General features: G+C 43.9%; 2 protein-coding genes across 2 annotated transcripts in view; one reads left to right on the forward strand and one right to left on the reverse strand.

Moving 5' to 3' along the window:
- The window catches only part of T265_05358 (hypothetical protein), a gene marked incomplete at both ends in the record, with an annotated part of 50,746 nt that overhangs the window by 8,093 nt on the left and 21,152 nt on the right, over positions 1–21,501 (reverse strand). The window contains 8 exons of the mRNA XM_009170349.1: positions 1,606–2,212; positions 3,736–4,143; positions 5,952–6,095; positions 7,028–7,175; positions 10,195–10,699; positions 15,975–16,054; positions 16,548–16,676; positions 19,842–20,145. Coding sequence (XP_009168613.1) covers positions 1,606–2,212; positions 3,736–4,143; positions 5,952–6,095; positions 7,028–7,175; positions 10,195–10,699; positions 15,975–16,054; positions 16,548–16,676; positions 19,842–20,145 — 2,325 coding nt within the window. The remainder of the gene's footprint in view (positions 1–1,605; positions 2,213–3,735; positions 4,144–5,951; positions 6,096–7,027; positions 7,176–10,194; positions 10,700–15,974; positions 16,055–16,547; positions 16,677–19,841; positions 20,146–21,501) is intronic.
- Positions 17,484–17,720, forward strand: T265_05360 (hypothetical protein; the record flags this gene model as incomplete). The annotated part of the gene is made up of 1 exon (XM_009170351.1): positions 17,484–17,720. The coding sequence occupies one exon, from the start codon at positions 17,484–17,486 to the stop codon at positions 17,718–17,720; it is 237 nt and encodes a 78-aa protein (XP_009168615.1).

A 21,501-nucleotide genomic window follows, 5' to 3' on the forward strand; every position in this document is an offset into this window, starting at 1 on the left:
TGAAAAACAATTGGGTTTAAGGTATCGTCAGCGACATATACAATTCCAAAAGGAAATATGAATTTCCACTATGGGAAACGGAAGGGAGTAGTTAGCCTTTCTTCGAGATTGACAACCAAATTTGGTCTGGGATTCTTTGTAAGGGAAGAATGCGCAGCGTCGTATGGTGTGATTTGAACGTAAATAGAATGCACTGTTCTAAATTTGATTCTCTCGACGGTTTTCCCCTCGTTTGCAAGTAGGCCAGAACAAGATCGATTCGATGTGTCGGCCGAGTAGTCGCATTCCAGAAGGTGTAACGGACTAGCATTAGTGACAGCAACACTATTTTTATACGACCAAGAAGTGCGTAACGAGTTCTCTGAGGGTGATTATGTTCCCCAATCAGTGTAAACGGTATCAACTGCTGCACTGTTTTTTTCAGCTTACGGTATGTTAAACGACGGCCGTGGGGTTTCAAATCGAACGGGGGCTAAACAGAGGAGACTGATCTGTAGTGTAATCTCTTGACTCAGATTAGGAGAGAACGGCCTTAAGTGGCAGAATGAATTCCAAACAACCTATTTCAGGTGCACCGGAAGTTAGGTTCTTTCATGGTTGGAAGACGGACCCGTGTCAAGCAGCTGATGACCCCCAGGTAGTTTTGCGAACTATCAAGCATATCACAAAAGTAGAGGGGTCAAAAAATCCATTCACGACCACTAGACGTAGGCACCTATTAAAGGGTTGACTGTGGGAAATCCTCATGAAATGGTCCCTTCCTCTGGTGAGCAACTTCACAAAAGGCAGTACCGTTCCATTCGTGAGAAATGGTTTGTGACTATAAGACAACCTCACCCCTAGATGCAGGGAACGCCTATTTTGCTATGTTCCACGGAGCTGGAAGCGAGATAACTCAAGTGGTTGGAGCTCGAATTTACTGAAGGTCCGTGGTTCGATCCCGACATCTGCCCATCGAATTCCCCTGTCTAGGCTTGAGCAACCTGGCAGTATCCCAGCCCTAGTGCAACCTTCGGGTAGCACGATAGTTGGGCACCAAAAGGGTGCTACAGGTGAACGTAGATACGGATAGAGACTATGCTCCACTTATAGCTATTCAAGCAAAACTTCCTCCTGACTGTTGTTGGGAGGGTTAGTCTATTGGGTTGCGCATATTGACTTGAAGGGATAAACTAAACCCATGAACTATGGTTGTTTTGCTAGAGGTTACAGAATCTGACAGATATACGGGCAACAAAAACGTGCTCAATTTGACAAGTCACAAGCATGGAAGAGATCATTAGAATAGCATGGTACTTGATGATCAAATGAGTAAGTTGTCTTATACCGTCAACAAAAGTAAAGGAGTGGGTGCTTGTGCAGCTTACAAAATCAGCTGGATTCACGTGGATTAAACCTCCTCTGAGTCGCATGCGCATATTCTACAACTGATGCAGGAGCTCTGGAAGCATCACATTCCACAATGAAAAAGATTGGATTTATGGAGCGCTCAGTTCAATGGCGGAAACTGTATACTGACTAGTCACTGTCTATCTTCAAACTCCAAGAGAACCGGACAGTTTTTGCACATAGATGAACGACAAAGAGATGAACTGTGAAACCCACCTTTTAGTATTTGCAAAGCGTTTGCAATTGTGTCATCCGTTAATGTGTGTTGTATGTATTGCTTAATCCGGCCGATAAACCAAGCATCGATTCGTGTCTTACAATAGCCTCTAAGGATGTAGAAAATCCAAAGCAGGAGGAAACGTAAATGTGTGAATAGATGCTGATTACACAGTCTCCACAGACCGGTCAGGGCAGCAATCATGTCCTCCAGAGAAATCGATACAGTACGATCCTGTCCAACAGTACTGTTAGCCGCCAAGACCGGAGGATATGGCTGTTCTTCCGAATGTTGCACTGTGATTGAGGAATCCGTATTCGAGTGGGCAGTGACGGCTTCTGTGATGGGAGCAACAGTTGGGGCAGTAAGCAGGGCTTCGTTCCAACCAGAACTACCAATGTCCCAGGGCTCAGCAGGAATAATAGACTCTTCCTCTGTTTTCTTCAGAGTGTTGTTTCTCTGTTCGCACATTGTCGGGTGATCGTCATCCATGCTGGAGTCAACAGAGGCAGGGGGATTGCCACCCCCACCAATCGCAAACGGCTTCAAAGTGTATATGGCAAGCTCCAATAAACCTGACGGTTGTACTCCAAAAAACTCACAGGACTGGAAAGAGGGGATGAAAACTGATCATTGCAGACAGTCTCTAATCGGCAAATAACACCAACTACGACCAATCATAAATTTCATAATGAAGATCGCACGATTCCTGTCAACCAATGCACTTGCAACGATGATGGTTCGTACAACGGGCACTTGGAGTGACCATTTTAGAAATAACTACAGCTCGGAACGAAGGATGAGACTTCAGAATTATGCACGAGGTTACGGCACTTGAAAGGCTACGCGCAGATTGCAGCGACTGACGGATGACTCAGGAAGCGGGATTTACGAATAACTAGCTGTTATTATTCAAAGTACTACTTTAAAAATGGATACTGATTCACAGGGGAATTTGGGGACTTTTTCCAAGAACCGAGAAATATCAGATTATCATACTGATGTAACAATGGCAAGAAACAAGTAATGAAGGTGCAGAAAATTGCTGAACTGCGTTTGTCGCGCACTAGGCGGCCGTCTGTTTCGTATCAGATTGAGAGAGCAAAAGCCAGTCTTTCCGAGATTACCATCGTCTAACCCTACAACAGAACACCGGTACCGTATGGGATTTGTTCATAAGTGACACCTAGGATGGCACACACGTAGACTGCATTAGACGTAAACTACTTTCACATTCACCTCAAGTGTGCTTCTTTCATAACATTGTGAGCATCATAACAACCAAGGCCTCCTGATTTCCACAAAAAGGTTTCTTTTAAAACTCTAGCGTGTGCTAGCTTGCAACCTCCGAGCCACCGTTCCTAAGCTTCACATAACGCATACGTTACAGGACATCAACACTTGTTTGCTGGGAGCTAAAAAGACCACTACTTTTATGGAACAAATCAGGGACCACCAAGCATCGGGGTTTGTAACAGAAATCAGCCCAGTAAAAAGCCCACATTAACAAGGAATAATTCCCCCCTACATTTCCTGATTTCAGTCAGGGAGACAGGGTTGGTTACTAAACCGAACTCAGTACACGAGCAACAGAAGGTGATGTGATGAGCTGCATATCGGCAACCGTGGGTGTGAACTCCAGAGTAAGAGTTCGATACAACCGGATTCATGAAATTTTACCTCAAGCTGGAAGGTAGTGACCGCAAAAACCGCCCAAAGCAGAAGGCAAGTTGAACATTAGGGACATATGGGTACAAAGCAAGTAGGCATTAAAGAAACGTCCACTCACGGTTGAATATAAGGGGCAAACACCATCAAATCAATGGTGGTAAATCCGGTCGCTCATGATGAATGCAAACCGACACGGCTGCTTGTACGGTATGAGTTGGAGGATTGTTCGGAAATTCAGGCATAACGCCCATTAGTCGCATTGCTACTAAACGGCCTCTGCAAGGAAATATCAGAGGCACTAACAAACCGTCCATGCTGGGCATACAAAACCAACCGACATTCCAACGGTGAACTCGAACCAAATCGTTTCAAGCATCTGTCTTTGGGGTGCTTGGTTGGCAGTGAGTTACACAGGACGGACTGCGTTCGACAAACAGCTAGACTGACGAAAAACTCACTTTTTTACGTAGGTCGTGTCGTCGTTCAACAGGTAAGCCAGCATTGTTCCAGAACATTTTCACTCGTAATCGATTATCCAGCCAGGTTCGTTTGTAAGACCTGGGCATGATCACATAGGAGCTGGCAACCCCCGGATTTTGACGATGACTTCCAAGTCCTGCTGATGAATGATTTTGGGAAACTGTCCAGGAAACCGTTGTCGCTTCAGAAGCAGACGATGATGACGGTTTCAGGGAGTAGTGATCTGGCGTTGCAAGGGCATCTATCCCCCCAAGTGTTCCAACCCCGCTGCTAGGGAAAACTGTGAAAACGGGTTCAATTGAGGGCTCAACAGGTTCCATGAGAATTGGTTGAGGACTGCAGGAGACGTAAAAGCTTATCAAGAATTGATCCAAGTATTGGCCTCTCTGAAAATAAGAACGGTAACTGCAGTTTAGATAACTTGAGCGTTTATTATCTTATCTACCGAGCCATGTTGTCTAGGTAAAACACCGGATTCACCAAATAAACGCGTGAAGGCAGGGTTTTCGATGTCAGCACCGAAACGATTTCATATTCAGCCGCACTAAAAACGACAAAATTAACGACAATGGTTTTGTTCAAAGCAATGCGGATCCCTTCTTGATTGATACCCATACATAATTCAGCACCAACAACCAGAGTGATCGTTCCTCACAATCTTTCCCCATCGAATGTGGGCCTCCCATTACAAAGGGGTGAATCCGACCCAGCCTTGCGAATTCCACAATCGGATTGATGGGCGGAATACCCAAAGATCGGAAAACATCGGATCTTTCGAACCTATTACTCCCAAAGAGATAAAACGGGAAAAGCGGAACTTTGGCATCGCAAATAATTTTCGCCTAGTGAATCAGGGTGCTCAAAATCAAAGCTTAGTCATACTAATCACCTTCTTCCTGATACAGTCAAATGAGCTTGACAGGTAGACCTCTCTCACAAAACAGTGGTCCTAAGGTTTATAAGACCAAACCCAGAACGTGGACTAATCGTCAGTTAATCAAATTTCTGTAGTCCATGGGACGAATACTTAGAAGTACTGTGGACTCATTCACTCGATGACAACTAGTTCAGGTAATCTAGTAGGATAACCCAAGTCATCAGAAACAAGGTGCTCTTGTCTCCCGTGAGCGAAATGACAATCACCTGGTTCCGTCTAGAACTCGTTACTGCCCCATGGTGTAGGCACTTCATCCGCATGCATCAGCATGACGTGGGAGCTAAGTTTCCTAATGTTTCAGTGCTTTCAAAAACGAGGGTATGACAACTGACCAATATACCAACGCTAATTCATCCCCGAATCAACATTCACTAATTTACCTTACATGGCGGACCGGAGAACGACCAACCAAACAGATCCGAAGGTGAGTGACATGTAAAAGGGGGCTGATTTGACAACTAGTAGAAACGTGGCATAGTATATGTCGCATTTAATGCTATATAGAGAACAGGCTTTCAGATTACAATCTCTAGTATCATCCTGTGTTTATTTCCTAATGTGCAAAAATTGTACCTCGCACAGTATATATATATATATATATATATAGTATGGGATAACTAAGAAGTTTCAATATCTGCTTTCCGTTACGGGTGAATGGCCAGCGATATGAATGGAGTCCAACTTAGCTAACATCACTAAACTCTCATTCACGCAGTTTGCATCCAGCAATTTTGACCTCTGAGTAACAGAATCTCAGAAATCCGCTCAAGCTGCTGACTCTAGGTAACCTCTTCCAAAAAATCGCCAAATCTGACAAGTATGACGTTCAGATTTCCCTGAGTTAAACGATTCTGAGGGGCTGCTCGAGTGAGCAGAGAAGGACGAGGAGGGCGTCCAGAGGTCCAAATAAGCATCAAAACGGCAGTCGACAAAGTAGGGTGGTTAGGCGGCAACATGTTTCTAGGTATCGTCAAGGCCTCTTAACAGCTGACATGAAAACTATCCAGACAAGATCCGTATGGAGAAAAGTGAGGGCAGATATCGGAGAGCAGTAGCCATATATGAGGGGTTGGCGAATACCTCCCATATAAGCCTGCATCAGGTTAAAAACAATGTGTAGTCCTTCAAATGAACTGGAAAGGTGTCTAATAACCCCATTTCCAAAGAAAAAAAAGATTAACAAGTGTCACTGTTCTGAAAAATAATCACTGGCGTTAAAATGACAGAGAAGAACGGGATTCAGAAAGATCAACTAACCTCCTTGATGAGTTTCAGTGGAACGGACTTTACAAAGCGTCCCAAATTAAGTTCAAATAAAAGACTGCTGGTGAATGGCATTTTGGAGGTGAGAAATCCATGCAGAAGTTCACTGTTCCGCAGAAACGGTTGAGCAATAAGATACTGAAATGAGAAAAAAACAATCTGCGTGAGCTTTCTAGTTCAAGCACCGGTAGTCCGACTAATCATTACCGCAGAGGGGCCGCATGGAAACGGTACAATCTTACCAAATACAGTCGGAAACGAACAAAACAAATTCTAGGACTCCGATAAAATGGACACGATCAGAATCGTCGTTATTTTTGAATGGATGCAAGGTGAGTTAGCCACACTTGAAGTCCAGCAAAAGCGTTCAGGTCATCAAAGAATACATATGAAATGTAAATCGATACTACTCTTAGTAGGTGAGTGAGGGGGGTATTGTACATGTTCAAAAAAGGCAAATCCGACACACACTGCTCAAATTTTTCACAACCGCTCTTGTCTATCGACGGAACGAACAGAGACGCCTTCGGAACTGATCACGACAGTTACATTCCAAATAAACTAGCTGTACGATATTAGCTCACTCTTCACCAGTAACCTGGGTTGTCAGTTATTTAACAAGTCAGAAATTCATCGAACAAGCCACGGTCCTCAACGTATCACAAGTGGCCGAGATAAAGCATCAAGTCAGAAGACACCGACCGTATTCGTTGGTTACTGGAGTAAAATGTAAAAAGGGCTAGTGTTCATCGGTAAGGTGATATGTCAAATTACACTTGTGTCTCACTTGGCGTTCTTCGAACGGAATGGTTATATGTACGTTACACTAAATGATGCAGACAGTTTAAAGTAAACCAAAAAAGCACACTGAACTGTTGGCGAGGTATATTACGATAGTGTAAGGCGGTGGATTCACGACACTCGGTTCAGCGGTCAAATAATGAAGATGGGAACATAAAAGGTCAAATGAAAACATTTGAAGCACTGAGGAAACAAGGAGCAACACACAAAAGCGGTGTCAAACGAACAAGAAAATAGAAAAAAATTAGCACAGGAAGGGTTCAGATTACCTGTAGGTACTCCTCAAATACTTCACGTTTACTCTCCAGAAATTCGAAGGTTCGAGGGGTAAATTTCCGAGGAGGAAGCGTCTGAGTGATCGCGTTTCCATGGAATTCAATCAATTTTTGTTCGAGTACATAAAACTCCGAGTATTTCCTCGATAAAGAACAGATAGTATGAACAGAAAAGAAAATACATAGTTGACAAACTTTCACGTAGAAAGAAGCCAGTGCGGTTAAACGCTCGACCAGCGCCAAAGGTATGTGAACTGGAGATAACTGAAGAACATCACAAACTAGAGATTCAGCTGGGATTCATGTGAAACCTCCGTAAAAACCAAACTGGTAAGCAAATAAGTGTAATTTTGGTAGTTAGTGAAATGCACTCATTTGCAAACAAATTTGGTTTTTCAAGAGATTCGCCTCTCTCACTCTCTCGTTTATGATGTTTTGAAGCAAGTGAAGGTGCTGCACCAGGCCGCCTCATGTTTCAGTTTTTCGATATTCGAGAAATCGCGATACATGCATAGACGTAATATACTACTCAAAAAGTTGCTGAAAATCATCCAACAGCTGCTTGAAAACATCATAAACAGGAAATTAAACTGGGTTCCAGGTGAGCCTCCCGCAAAACCAAATTTGTTTGCTAATTTCGTGCAATTTGGTCTCGAGTAGAGCGTAAGATTGAGGGAAACTCGGGGACTGTGCCTACCTGATGAGCCGCAAGAAGGGCAAAACTGGTCATGGGCTGTCGAGGAATTTTCAGAAATCTTATGGATACTGTATTACGTCTATACACCTATCGCAATATCTCGAATATCGTACCAAATGAAACATGAGGCGGCCTGGTGCAGCACATTCAGTTGCCTAAAAACATCATAAACGAGAAATTCAGCAGCGATTTAAGTGTCTCCCATACAAACTAAATTGGTATGCAAATGAATGTAATTTCGCTAACTGGCTAGTTCGTTAAGACAAAGCTCCTTTAATTGCATACCAAAGGACCCCATCACCCGAGGTTTGGCGTATGCTCTCTGATACAGTACAGCAAAGGACTTACCAACCTTGTGTCAATTAATACGTTTGCAAGTATAAGGAACTGTGCTCAAGTGGGCGAGCTACATGCTCCGTTTTACCGGAAAGAACATCTTAAAAACGATCTTCAAACGGGTCTAACAACAATTAAACTGAGCACCTACGCGGAATAATGAGAGGGTGCTGCGATGATGAAGATAGGGAACGTCCATAGAACAAAGACGTATCCCATTCCAGCGGCGAAACCATTCACTTCTGGCCCCCTTTAGTTTGAAAACTGCGATATACATTTTGTACACTTGATGAGGAACGACGAAACTGTTTCAAGTGGTTAGAGCGCGAATTTGCTGACCGGAAGGTCCGTGGTTCGAACCCGACCTCTGCAACTCGATTTGCCCTGTCTAGGCTTGGGCGACCTGGCAGTATCCCAGCCCTCGTGCCTCCTTCGTGTGACATGACAGCTAGGGACCAAAAGGTGCTACGGCTGAACGTTTTTTTCAAAATATTCTTTCGTGAAACAGATTAGCTGAAAACGCCTTCGCTTTGAGTACCTTATGTGGCTCACTACTTCATGCGAGAATAAGGAAGAAAAGTTATCTAAGGAAACGGATAAACTAGGATCGGTCTTAAGGTCGATTCCGTTGGGGATATATTATGGCAGATAGTTCAGACACTGGATTATATTTAGGTAATATGTGTTAAGAAACAATCATCTGACCCACCAGATCTCAAGCTATCATTTGAAACAGACGTGATTAGTCCTGCAAAATACAATCCACCACACTGACTAGGGCTCGGGAACTGATTCTCAAGTTCATACTTAATTTCACGCTCATGTATCCTTGTACACATGGAGTGGCTTCAGCTTCGAGTGGTTCAGCAACGAATCATGCTTATTGATGGTTTCGGTCGAAAGTGCGAGTTCAAAGCTGCAGATCGGAAAGGAGGGTAAAAAAGACGAGTAGGCCACAATGTGAAACCATGAAAACATATACTCCAGGGGCGAGATGGTCCAAGTGGTCAGAGTGCGAATTTACTGACCGGAAGGTCCGTGGTTCGAACTGGACCTCTGCCTCTCGACTTCCGCTGACTAGGCTTGGGCAGCCTAGTAATACCTCAACCGTCGTGCTTCTTTCGAGTAGCATGGCAGCTAGGCACCGGAAGGGTGTTACAGCTGAACGATTTTTTTATACTCCAAACAAACTTCAGCGTCCACTCGACAACAAACGTACTTTCCATCCGTTCAACCCGTTCTTCGAGATCAACCGGACCAATATATAAACATGGTAAACCGATTAAACAAGACAAGCATCAGCCTTGTTTCTTTGCCGGACGGCAAATGACGGAAATAACCACCGCTTTTTGGTCGGAAACTAGAATGTCTCATTGCCACAGGTGGCGTATGCTTCACAGAACATAAGTTGCTATGGTAAATGGCAAGATAAACAATAAGTTACATTTCAAACCGTTTATTTTCTATATTAGGGTCCAAACCAAGTGTCATCGATGTTTAAAGCAGAGATGGAAGGCGGGTTTCAATGTTCTCCAAAGGGAAAGCTGTTTAAACCACACAGGTCACATTTGCAGATCACAAATTCAAGTTCCTAGGTTGAGTTGTTTGGATTCGGTTACAGGATCACGATATGCACTCGACTATTTCATGCACATCTTGTTTGTATTGTGTACTAAGATAGTACGCTTTCTCGTCTTGTATACATATAAAACTTAACGCAGCACAGTCCCGAGCCGCAAAAGAACGTGTATATTTTGGTATTCGGTGAGATGGAAAGACTGCACCCAATTTGTTCACCGCTTTACTTGACTGCAGCTAGCACATGATGGGATAATCGGGCTCTAAGTAAGTGAACCAATACAAACCCCTACTTAAGGGAAAACGGAGCTCCTGGGTTGGAATCGTTTTGAACTTTCCGCTTATCACTGACGTCCGTCTGTGTGCGAAACTATGATACTTGCTTGAATGGCACAAGTATTCACCGGTCTGTTCGTCTAAAAAATGAAATGCGGAGTATTAAGTCAAATTCCGATCACTTTACTTACGCTTTACAAGTTCGATTTTAGTGGCGATCGCTACGTGTTAAACGACCACCGCATACAAAAGACGTACCCACAAAACTACATACCTGTCAACTCGTGCAATCGTCTGTCGCACCCCTCGCACCACACGCTCGGTGCGAACGGTGAACAAGAACTGCGGGGACAGCTGTGGCATACGCTGTGCATTCGAAGAAGCATGCAAATTCTGTAATTCGTCGGTAATTTTGCTCCGGAATGACGCATCATGCGGTCTGGCTGAGTATTGTGCGCGGCGCGTAGGACTGTCACTCCTTGGATTGCTTCCTTGTGTAAGTTGATCAATCAAGCGTTTCCCAGGAGCAACTTCTGGGCGAGATAAACCGGGAATATAGACACGCCAGTCTGAGAGGTCAATCCGACGTGACTGAAGCATATAATGAGAACGGAGCTGATGATGTCCATCTCCGTGGGAACTTATACAGTGTGGTTGCACCAAAAGAGTCTCAGTGCGATGGTTTAATCCTTGAGATGACGATTTTGTCTGGCGGTTTGGAAGCTTCATGGGTTGTCGATTGCTGTCTGAACCAAGACTGTACAAAACTCGTCCCTCTACTGGGTGAAGAAGAGAGTATTAAAAGTAAAAGATGAAGTAAATAGTGCAAAAGCTCCAAACAAAGTGGTTATGTGTTTAAGAAACCATCAAGGGATTCTTGAATTTTGAAGATGGGAAAATCGTCAAGTAAATACGGAAATGTGAATCCCATCTAATTCTAACAATGTATCCGACTTTATTACTTATTGGAACGCTTAGCATCTCAATATCCGCTGTGCGACTGATGTAACTTAACCGCAAGGTTATGGAAAAGAGCAAGAGGAAACTGTTGTGAACAGTTGTCAGAAACCAGACGGGCCGTAGAGAGTCAATCATATAAGTGGCGTCACGAAAAAATGTGTAGCTACCCTTTCGCCGCATACATGACTGTACAGGTCACCGCCACACGCACTCACAAATCAAGCCACACAACCGTGACTCACTTGACTACACAGCTCACAATCAAGCCCTAGATCCCAAGACCTCGTTTTTTCCCCTACACGTACAAACCACGATACACAAGGGTGACTCATCCGATATCGACTGTCTACCGTCTGATACGGTAGCAACAAGCCTTGTGCTGACACCCACGCACACACAGACGTTCCTACATATAGGACAACACCACAACAATACAACACAACTCAACGCAGCTTCGCACGTCACCCAACTCGGAGTAGAGCCGCTTGGAACTACGACGCCTCACTCACGGATATTCAGGACTACGTGGGGCCACTACAACGGCACAGAAAACACGAAACCTGCATCCGTACTCACAAAAGGATTTATCAACTCGAATCGGCAATACGATAAGTCCCTTTGTTCATTTTTTACACTATTGTAATAACTTTTCCTCAGCAAGCTGATATTGTTAATGCTCGCAGTTTTTTTTGTTTGTATAACTAGCTCTCGGGACCTCTTAGAGCATTAACAAATGTACAACCGCCGCTTTAGTAAGCAACATCCCAACATGCAATACTCCCTCCAGGACGTGGCAACTTTAGCAAAACCAAATTCTTCTAAAATGAGATAACAACCAATGTGCAAAAGAAGCTCTCAGAACGCATCAAGGCGTCCTATAAAAGGCATCTATTTGAAGTACGGACTGCTTTTGTATTATTATCACATCTTCCAGTAGCAACTACTTAGGAGGTCAAAACACTGCAGAAAAACTGTCTTAGGAATTGCTAGAAACCAGGACAACAAAGCGAGGGAGAATCGACTGTTCCGTACCAACTGATCTGAGGAGAGAAACTAATTAGGAAGGTCCACTAAAGCTGGTTTCTAAAGGGTCACAGATTCAATCCGTATTGAATTGGCAAGAAGGGTCTTCTCAGTTTTGCAAATGAAATTCAGATCCATGAATAGGTAAGTTAAGTGAGACATCAAACTTCTAATTTAGATATTGATTTCGCCGACTGGTGCCCTTAACCAGTCAGAGGTGTTTCGCTGTAGGGGTGTCAACCTGTTGATGAACGAGATATTCATTCTGCAACTAGAGAGTGTCTCCTATAATCCATGCGTTCAAAGACAGGAAGCGGTCAGATCTCGAACGAACGCTAAGCTGCATGTGTGAGTCCAGTAAGGCCGTGCAAATATACTTCAATCAATGAGATGTGAAGTCCTCATCCATAGTGCGGGTGTTCTTTGGAGAGACTGAAATACGACAGCGCTCATCAGTGTGGCGCGTTACTAGGAATCAAACACTGATACAAACGCTAGACAAATATGTGCTGAGAGCTTGATGTCAGACACTGTTCGTGGGATTTAACGAGTGAGATATCCTCCAAGCTTATTCTTTCTCCTCCTTTCGGCTGAAGGTCAATATAGGTCAAAAAAAGCCACGAAGTAAGCGGATACGACAGGTATGGCTCGTTAAGGGAGGGGATGCTACGTTGAATCGGACATCAGAAGCGAGAGAAAAACTACTCAGACACTCCGACTCTTCCTCTTCCAACATCCCAAAACGCGGAGCTGTCCAATCGGAACCTGGGGCTTAAACTCCCATTTCTACACTTGAGCACAATTGTTGTGTGGAGCTAATCATATCGTCAAGACAGACGGGACGTGAATATCGCATGGCATGCACGGTTTTCAACGCAGAGAACCAATCCGCCAAAAAAGACGAAAAAGCCTTTGGCCTTAGCATAACAGTTTGTGGTGACAGGAACCACGTGGGTCAACTGAAGAGTACGGTGGAACATCTAGACAAATTACTCTGCGACTAAAGTTACTTGTGTAAAGCTTACAGATTGGTATTTTTCGAGATAAGGCTTCCCAAAGAATGCTCAGTCTTTAGTGTAGGGAGGAACGAAGATAGCATCAAAAAACTGAACGTGGACTCGGGCTTGAAATGACAAAGTACTGTAAGGGAAAAACATCCCAAATGAGAGAAGCTTGTGAAGGAAACCAAACAGTCCACCGACTTCTAGCAGCGAACATGGAAACGTTACGCAGAGGTTAAATAAATCAAGTTTATGATATGAAGAAGTTGATCGCTTCCTGGGTTTCTCTACCAGCAAAGCGGGTATATGTACAAAAGATTCCTCTGGATAATCTTCATTATGCGCTAAATTAACACAAAATTGAGGGCAAATTTATGGAAAACATATCAAGTTTTTCATATAATTTATGCTCCGACCATGTGTCAGATTCGTTCGTTGCGGATAAAACAACAGTCACACTGTACGCATGCTCGCGTTTTGTCGTAGGTAATGAAACGGCACAGTCGCGCACAGATCAGAACAAGGCAATGGGAGAATGAAATAAAGTTGTGGGCCCAGTTTGCTAGTGTCTCACTACGACAACAGTGATCGTTTGCCCACATATCGATTGGTGTTCAGTCGTCAGACAGGTAACCACACGGCTGCGACAGGACAGGTCGTTTGAACCATTTCAGTGTAAGTGCTTGCAGAATGCTTGTCAGTCACGCAAAATTTTGAAGAAAACAGCATGGGCAGCGAAGCAAACTCCGCAAAAACATGTCACTCAGTTAACATACGCAGCAGGAACCGAAGATGAGTCATTTCGACGTGTCCATTATTGTTCAGATTGTTCAGCGGATACCAAAACACTTCGGTCCCTAACCCTACACATGCAACACTTACAACAAAGTAATCAGTGAACACTAGAGTGGCCCTGAAATTTCTCCAACACGTCTGGCCTGGTATTCAATGGCTTGTAACGGATTAGTGGACTCAGAACCCGAGATGGAATAAAATGAAACATTAAAGAATGTACAATGATGATGATAAAATATGACTTGATGCCTCCGTTCGAGTTCAGTGGTAAACGAAAGTAACAGTTACATTCTCCGGATATTTTTGCCCACATAACTGAACCTGTGAGGTACTGGTCGTCGCAGTTACGGTCAAAAGAAGTTTCATTTGCCCGCCGTCGAGGTCGATATCTAAACTTTGTTTACCCCATATAAATACTACAGAAAATAATAAACGTCAAGCTGTAAAACTCTTTAGGCGCCCAGCTACCATATCACCGGATGGAAGCACGAGGGTTCAGTTACTGTCAAGCTGCCCAAGCCTGAACAGAGGCAGTCAAATTGCTGGGGTTGGGTTAGAACCACGGACCTCCCAGTTAGTAAGTCCGCGTCTTAACCAGTGGGCAATCCCCAAAGCAACAAACGAAAGCCGTCGTGTATAAATGCGATCGTCACACCAACCAACTGTATTTTATCACCCATAATTCAGTGGCAACTGGATGCCAAACCGACAAGGTGCGAAGCCTAATGCAGCAACCAGCTACTAATAGCGGGGAAGCCGTAAGCTTGATCTTTTGTGCACGTGGTCATGTTTCTGCTGAAATGAATCGGTAAGCACTGAGTGTATTAGCTATACAAATATTGTAAGTGACAAGAGCGAGCCCATTTTCTCAAGTTGCCGACTGACCGGACTGGTCGACAGCCGAACGGTACCTGCTGGAATGTGAGACCGGTAAGGTATATAGGTAGGATCAAACCTCGGGACGATTGTCAACAGCACGCTGAAAAAACGCATCGATTAAGTCGGCCGCTTCACAAATAATCGTCTGACTACGCATTTCGAAAAACTGGCATTAGTCCTGGCTAAATAAACACCAGAAAGCCTGAAAATATGAACGTTCGTTAGGTTACAGCAGACTGTTACGTATTCCCGAAGATTGGTGTTCACAAGAGACGGACAGGGTGTTAAAGACTCCGAAAAAGCGGTGTTACAGATGGATGGTTTGGTTGGGATACTCGATTTCTACGGCCTCAATTGGATACCTGAGTTGACTAAGTTATCCAGATCATTGAGCCTTGCCTGTTATTGCTCTGGAAAGTACATGGATGTAGTTTGCTTTGAACGGCATCAGCTACACGCTTTGACCTCAAATGGAAAGGATCAGCAACGAAGAACGACGAGAAGGTGAATCGTAACTGAAAAGATCGACGATACATAGATTGGACACTGTTCTCAGAAAAATTTGGTAACCATCGCTAGATTGGACGTATTTTAGTACGTACAAGTTGTCTGGCAAAAACGGTTGCGTAAAACCACCTACGAAGCAGTCAAGCGATGAAACATGTGTTCGAATTCCCATGGGGGCGTACAAACGAGCTTTGCTCACGCTTCCGTAGCCCACAGTTAGCGTGCAATTTTGGGCAAATGGTATAGGTGAGCCACCATTTATAGTTTTGCCGTCACCGGACGGTTATTATGAACACATTTGTTCGTCCTGCCCAGGGTCAGGGGGGGGGGGAATCCAAATACAACCACATACTTGGTTTCGCCTACTCGCGTTTTCTGAGACAAGAAAAGCAAATTGCTTATTATGACGAGTTGACCGTTTACTGTTAACCTGATGTTTGAAGTGAAGTGGAAACATGTTCAAGAAATGAACGACTTCGTCTGGTTCCTAATGGGGGAGACAAACAGAAGCATGTTCAAGAGAGCATAAAGACAGTGAGGGGAAAGTGAGGGGGCGAGATAGCCCAAGTGGTTAAAGCTCAAATTTACTGGTCGGAAGGTCCATGGTTCGAACCCGACCTCTGCCTTCCGACTTCCCCTGTCTAGGCTTGGGCAACCTGGCAGTATCCCAACCCTCGTGCAACCTTCGGGTGACATGGCAGTTAGGCACCGAAAGGGTGATACAGCCAAATGAACGAGGTGAAAGCGATCTGCTGGAAATGCTGAAATAGTATTAAAAATGACACATGGACAAAACAACAGTCAGGTCGTGTCAGGCAAAAAACCCACCCGATCCCATATATATGAAAAAAACAGTACAGGCACAATTTCATAAAATAAGTGTGCATACCGGTGTGACCCGCGAACATGCCTTTCAATGGATTTTCAAACCGACTGTTAGGTTCCGCTTGTGATGCACGTCTGGAGGAACTACAAGATGGGCAGCGATAAACACTAATTAAGCAGCTGTATGTATCAAAGCGCATCATGAACTAATGAAATTGGATGAAAATAAGACCAGGCAAATATGCACGTCTACTGCTACCGATAGAGACCAGCTGTGGACTTGTTTGCTGTGTGATTTCAGTTTTTAGGAAAATAAGCGTGAATAACATGCCTAAAGGTTGGGAAGAACGAGGTCCAAAACATGGGTTTCAGGAGGTTTAACATATGAAATAAGCATTGTCCTCCCAAGGGAATAAATGCACAAACAGTTGGTGCCATTGGAATTCGATAGGCGGTTAGAGTGTCATCCCCAAAGAGAAAATCAACTCAATAAGCTGAGGTTTCTCGGAATGAACAAACATTGTAGACTCTGGAGCACGGGAACAACCGGGTGAAGTACAAGATCACCACACAATGAAGCAAACTGTACAGTAAAAAAAAACTATGAAGAGCCGCATGCAATGCATATACAACTCACCCTGGTGTATGTGGTCGGTCGGGCAGACAAAACCAGGATGGACCAAAAACATGCGCCAAATATTCTGGACTCTCCAGATACATGGGTAGGAAATGTAGACCGATCTGTCGCGACGCTGTATGATATGCACTATACAAACAAAAAGGAGCGGCGAGAAATACATCAACACGCGACGACTGTTTCAAATCGAGGGTGGTTCGGTCGAAACCCACAAATACATTACAGAACGATTAAATTCACTGGATTTAGGCTTTCCACAAGGATTACGTATTTCCTTTTCAAGGGAGAGAACAACGTGACATCCGAGCTATGTGGTACAGACCGTGTACATTCGATTACAAAACAGTTTTAAATCGTGTGTGATGGGTAGCTACTGCAGAAACAGGGGAACCCCGAAGAACACCGGCCTATTGGTTTAATGAGCCAGTTTAGATCTTTAGTACAATGGGTAAATACCTGGGATTATTGATCAAACCTACTAGACCACTTGATCGACAGAGGCCAATTATATAAAAACCCTAATTAAACTTGTGTGAACTGAAACGACGTTATAATCGCACTTAGCATCCTGTTCTTGCTCGAATGAAGACCATTCTTGTGAAGATTGCCACCCTGCTCAATGGTCGTCAAATTAAGTTAGGTGCACGGTAGTTTTGGGAGACCGGTAATTTCCAAAATACCTTTAAGCGCCCACAAAAGTTATTGGAACGACTAAGCATGAGGTACATAAATTACCCTAAGACAAACGACTCATCAAGACGGAACTGTAATACGCATCCCGCTTCATTAAATACCAAGCGTAGGCAATTGTAACTGCAGTGAATAACATCCTGAGGGATGGGATGATGTCAAATCGAATGGTTCAGCACAAAACCCACAAGATTCCAAGTTACCGAAACGGTGCTCTACACGAAATACCAAACAAACCAGTGGAGGATGTTCATTGACCTAATGCGCGTTGATAAATCTGGAATTTTGAAACGAGCAGCTGCGAGCAATGATGCTTCTGAGGTTCGCAATGCGCCTTCCCGTCAGGGTAAAGAGGCTTTGCGACAGGAGGAACAATATGCAAATTACAATAGTAGCAATTTAAAAGTGTCTCCTGACTCGGCGCATTTGGGATCACAAAAACGGTTGGAATTCGTCGCAAGCTGCAGTAGATGCATTCAGTGACAAACACGTATTGTGTATTTAAAGCGTTAGTATAACTGGACCCGAGTAACCTGGTTACATTTGAGTAATGCCTTCGATAGACCCTGCAATCGGCAACAGACAAATCTTAACCTGAGTAAAGCATACTTTTTGTCACCATTCTAGAGATTCGTTAGACCGAAAATGTGTAGTAGAGTAAATTCACAAAGCTTCATTTAACACAAGCTGACGGACAGACGCTTTCAGGAACTCGTCTTCTAACCAATCACCGAACCAATCACAAAATCGGTGTTCAAAACTGATACCATGCTGCCGTACAACCACAATCAACACAGTTGAAAACGACAAGAAAATGGTAAGACCCTAGGACAATCAAACAGATAGATAACAAATGACTCCTGGATGGACTGTCCCAACCGAGGTTAGAAGCCGAAAATTCAGCTCCATGACAAGATACCACTAGCCTATTGTTCGTTTCTCCCAGTTCCTATTTGACAAAGTAGCAACCGATACAGAACGGCTGCTATGACGACCTTGTGTTATGGACACTATACATGGCACACCTGCGTGAGAGTTTTCACAGCGAGAACACATGCATCTAGAACAGCGCAAGTATTAGATATGCACAGCGTTGCAGGAGCAACAATTATGGCGTCCAGCTAGGATGGTTGAAGAAATGGATGAAAAACACAAGCTATTCATGATAAGAGGGTCGGACAAGACCCAGCTACACAGCTCAACCATCGGTAGTGGCATTCTAACCAAGAAGGATGAACATCTCCCAACAAAACGCAAACTCCTAACTTAAGCTATCCAAGTGAGTATGTACCCCAACTTATAACGGATACGCAAACGGTGAGAAATCTTCAGTGTTTCATCATCAATTGACAATAAGGGTTATACACCTCATTTGTTTCCTGTGGTTCACATAGAAAAGACTTTCACTTCCACCGAAAGAGCCCGAAAATCCATTCGAGTAGCCCTCCTTACGCCGGTGCCCAGAAACGTTGTCTGAGACTTGCACACACTGTTTGCGAGAGTGAAATGGCCCCTTCATCCTCTCTACTCTGCTCTTTGTGGTAGTCAGACGCATTTATGAAAGGAATTCATTTAATGATCGGCCAATTATTCCATTATAAGGTCTGCTGTGACATCCTTTGAGCACTACATAGGAAACGTGATACGGATTTCGTTCTCCGTGGCGTAAAAGGCATAAACAAAGGATTCAAAACACTTTGGCCATTAGGCCACCTCAAGTTTGACCAAAGCTTCAGAAGCAACATTCTCAGATAGGTTTGATTTAAAAGAATTGAGAACGCTTTGAAGTACATTGGCCAAATATAGTTCGAAGACTGTCTGGAAGACGGAATTCTTTCGCCAAAAAATCAATTCGGCAAAGCGGACAAAAATATTCCGACATCAGGAAGGAAGGTGTCTTTATCACGTTGAATTCATTAACGCTGGAATATCAAGACGAAGTCAAAGTCAAAGTGATTTGTCTTTTCTAAGCCAGAGGTTAATGATCATTGACACTACTAAAGGAAATGACAGACCATTCCCCGTGTGTTGTCTGATTGCATCAGGAGTGATGAGGTGCTACAAAGCCGACAGAAATGAGTGGCACTCATGTATTAGTTCGGCAGAGTTGCGTGCAGTACACGTCTTACAGAGCTTCAACGTATCAGCGCCCGTCCATCGTCCTCTCAGAAAATACAGTTCTTTGAAGACTTATCGCCAAACCAGACCAATGCCTTGATGAATACGCCAAAAGAACAACTTCAGTTTAAACAGTCATTTGAATACTTTGACCCAACCGAGAAGACAGGAAGAATGCCACTGTACCACGGTACTAAATCCAGTAAAACTGAGTTTTTAGCTTTTTAGAGGGGTAAACAGACGAGCTACATCTGACTAGACCCCAGGGGCAATCATGTTTCGTTCTAACCGCCAGAAAATATGAGACGCAACAGTAAAATGTCCAGTCACTTGGTTTCACTGATGAAGCTCCTGAGCGCCAACAACAATACACTCGAAAACCACAGTTTGCGCATTTTAACACAATAGATTTATCAGCTCCTGGAGAAGGAGGAAGGATTGTCAAACTTCCACAAGTTAGTTCTGGCACAAAACAACGGAACTTACTCTCTCCACAACGTGGAATGAACCAGTCCATCCAGGGAATCTGCATCAGTAGGTTCGGCTAAAAAGTCCGTCAAAAGGTTCTCAAACTCAGCTGACAAAGCAAACAGGCGAGGATTCTGAGTTTTGCGGTCCGGCTGTGGCTCGGTGGTATCCTCCTCCTCTCCTCCCGTCGTAGGACTACGGTGATCTGTATCAAGGTTCACTGAATCGCGCACAAGTGATAGAAGGTGAACAACTTGGGATCGAATTTCGCGACAAGTGTCCGGCGGAAGAGGGTCACGAAGGACGCGTCGATTGATGTTACCTGATGAGGATGAGGGTACACATAAACACCAAGTGTTCAGAGGAAAATCATTACGAGGAGAACCTTCCAGATCTTACGAAACATCGAAAATACCAGCAAACCCTCAAAAACTTGAAATGTAAGAAAATTTGTTCGAAAAGTTGACATGCCTAACGGAATGCAGACCAGAGCGTTTACCGTTCAGAGGAGTGGGACTTCTTAGTCACAACAACTCTTACACTCGGATTCTTCAAAACGGCCTAATTCAAAATCACTCACAAAAGTGTACAAATGAAGAAATAAAAAACCAAAATGGGAGACAAAGATATCGGAAAAGAATTCCGGCTTGGATTAAGCTATCATTAGATAGCTGATGAATGTGGTTGTTCACCAACAAGTCAACAGCTTCAACGATTGGTTTTCTGGTTTTGGTTCCCAATACTTTGAAACAAGGGCATCTGTATGCAGTTAGCCACGTTCTACACATACTAAGGCCAGACAGCATGGGGTTAGACAATCGTCTTGCAATCACACTCATTCGGTCATTTGAAAACCTGTCAAATTGCTTTTGGTGCACTCAGGTTGAGTGCTTGAGACGAATGAACACAATGCGAAGTAAACATAATGTACCTCCTAGATTGTGATTCAATCGATGATGCGAATCTGTGCCGGGGAAACAATGGAACCTGTTTGTCTTAGTTCTAAAAATAGTCAAACCAAGAGTACAGAGAAATAGATATTAGGGCCAGAAAACTGTGGCATACAAAGCTGTGCAACGGTCAGCCGGATGATACCTCAGACGATCCAAGCAAAACGTTTACTATCCATTGTGTCATCAGGACATGAAGTCTCCTAGTTAAGCCATCATTTTAACTATACAATGCAATCCACGCTTCTGCTGAGACGTAAACAGTTGTAGCGAGATCAACACGCTGAACAAGGATAGTCGTATGTGGGTAGTGCCAGATCAAATTGCGATCCTGAAAATGCAATGCGTTTTGATATCCAGAATAGGACGTGGGGTACCAGTGAAAGGAAGAAGGCCTTCGCTGCGGAGTCATTTATTAGAAAATGCCGGCTGAACAGGGAAGTAAAACTCTCATATGCATCATGTTTACAAAAACTGTATACCCATCTTCTCTTGAACGCGTCTTCCTGAACTTTCCTGAAAGATAACTGGGAAAGTCATTTTGGTTTGAATTACTGGATGAAGTCCCCGAGTGCATCACCTTCTGCTTTACAAACCTCCCGTTTCTCGGTCACCTATTGCGAATTAACTGATTACAGCTTATTTCAGATAAAGTGCCCGGACATCGGTGGTTAAATATCTGAGGAAGTCCCACATCTTCCGCCCGAAGTGGCCACGTCTTACAGGTC

Source organism: Opisthorchis viverrini, assembly GCF_000715545.1.
Source record: "Opisthorchis viverrini unplaced genomic scaffold opera_v5_100, whole genome shotgun sequence".
In the NCBI taxonomy this organism is placed as follows: domain Eukaryota; kingdom Metazoa; phylum Platyhelminthes; class Trematoda; order Opisthorchiida; family Opisthorchiidae; genus Opisthorchis; species Opisthorchis viverrini.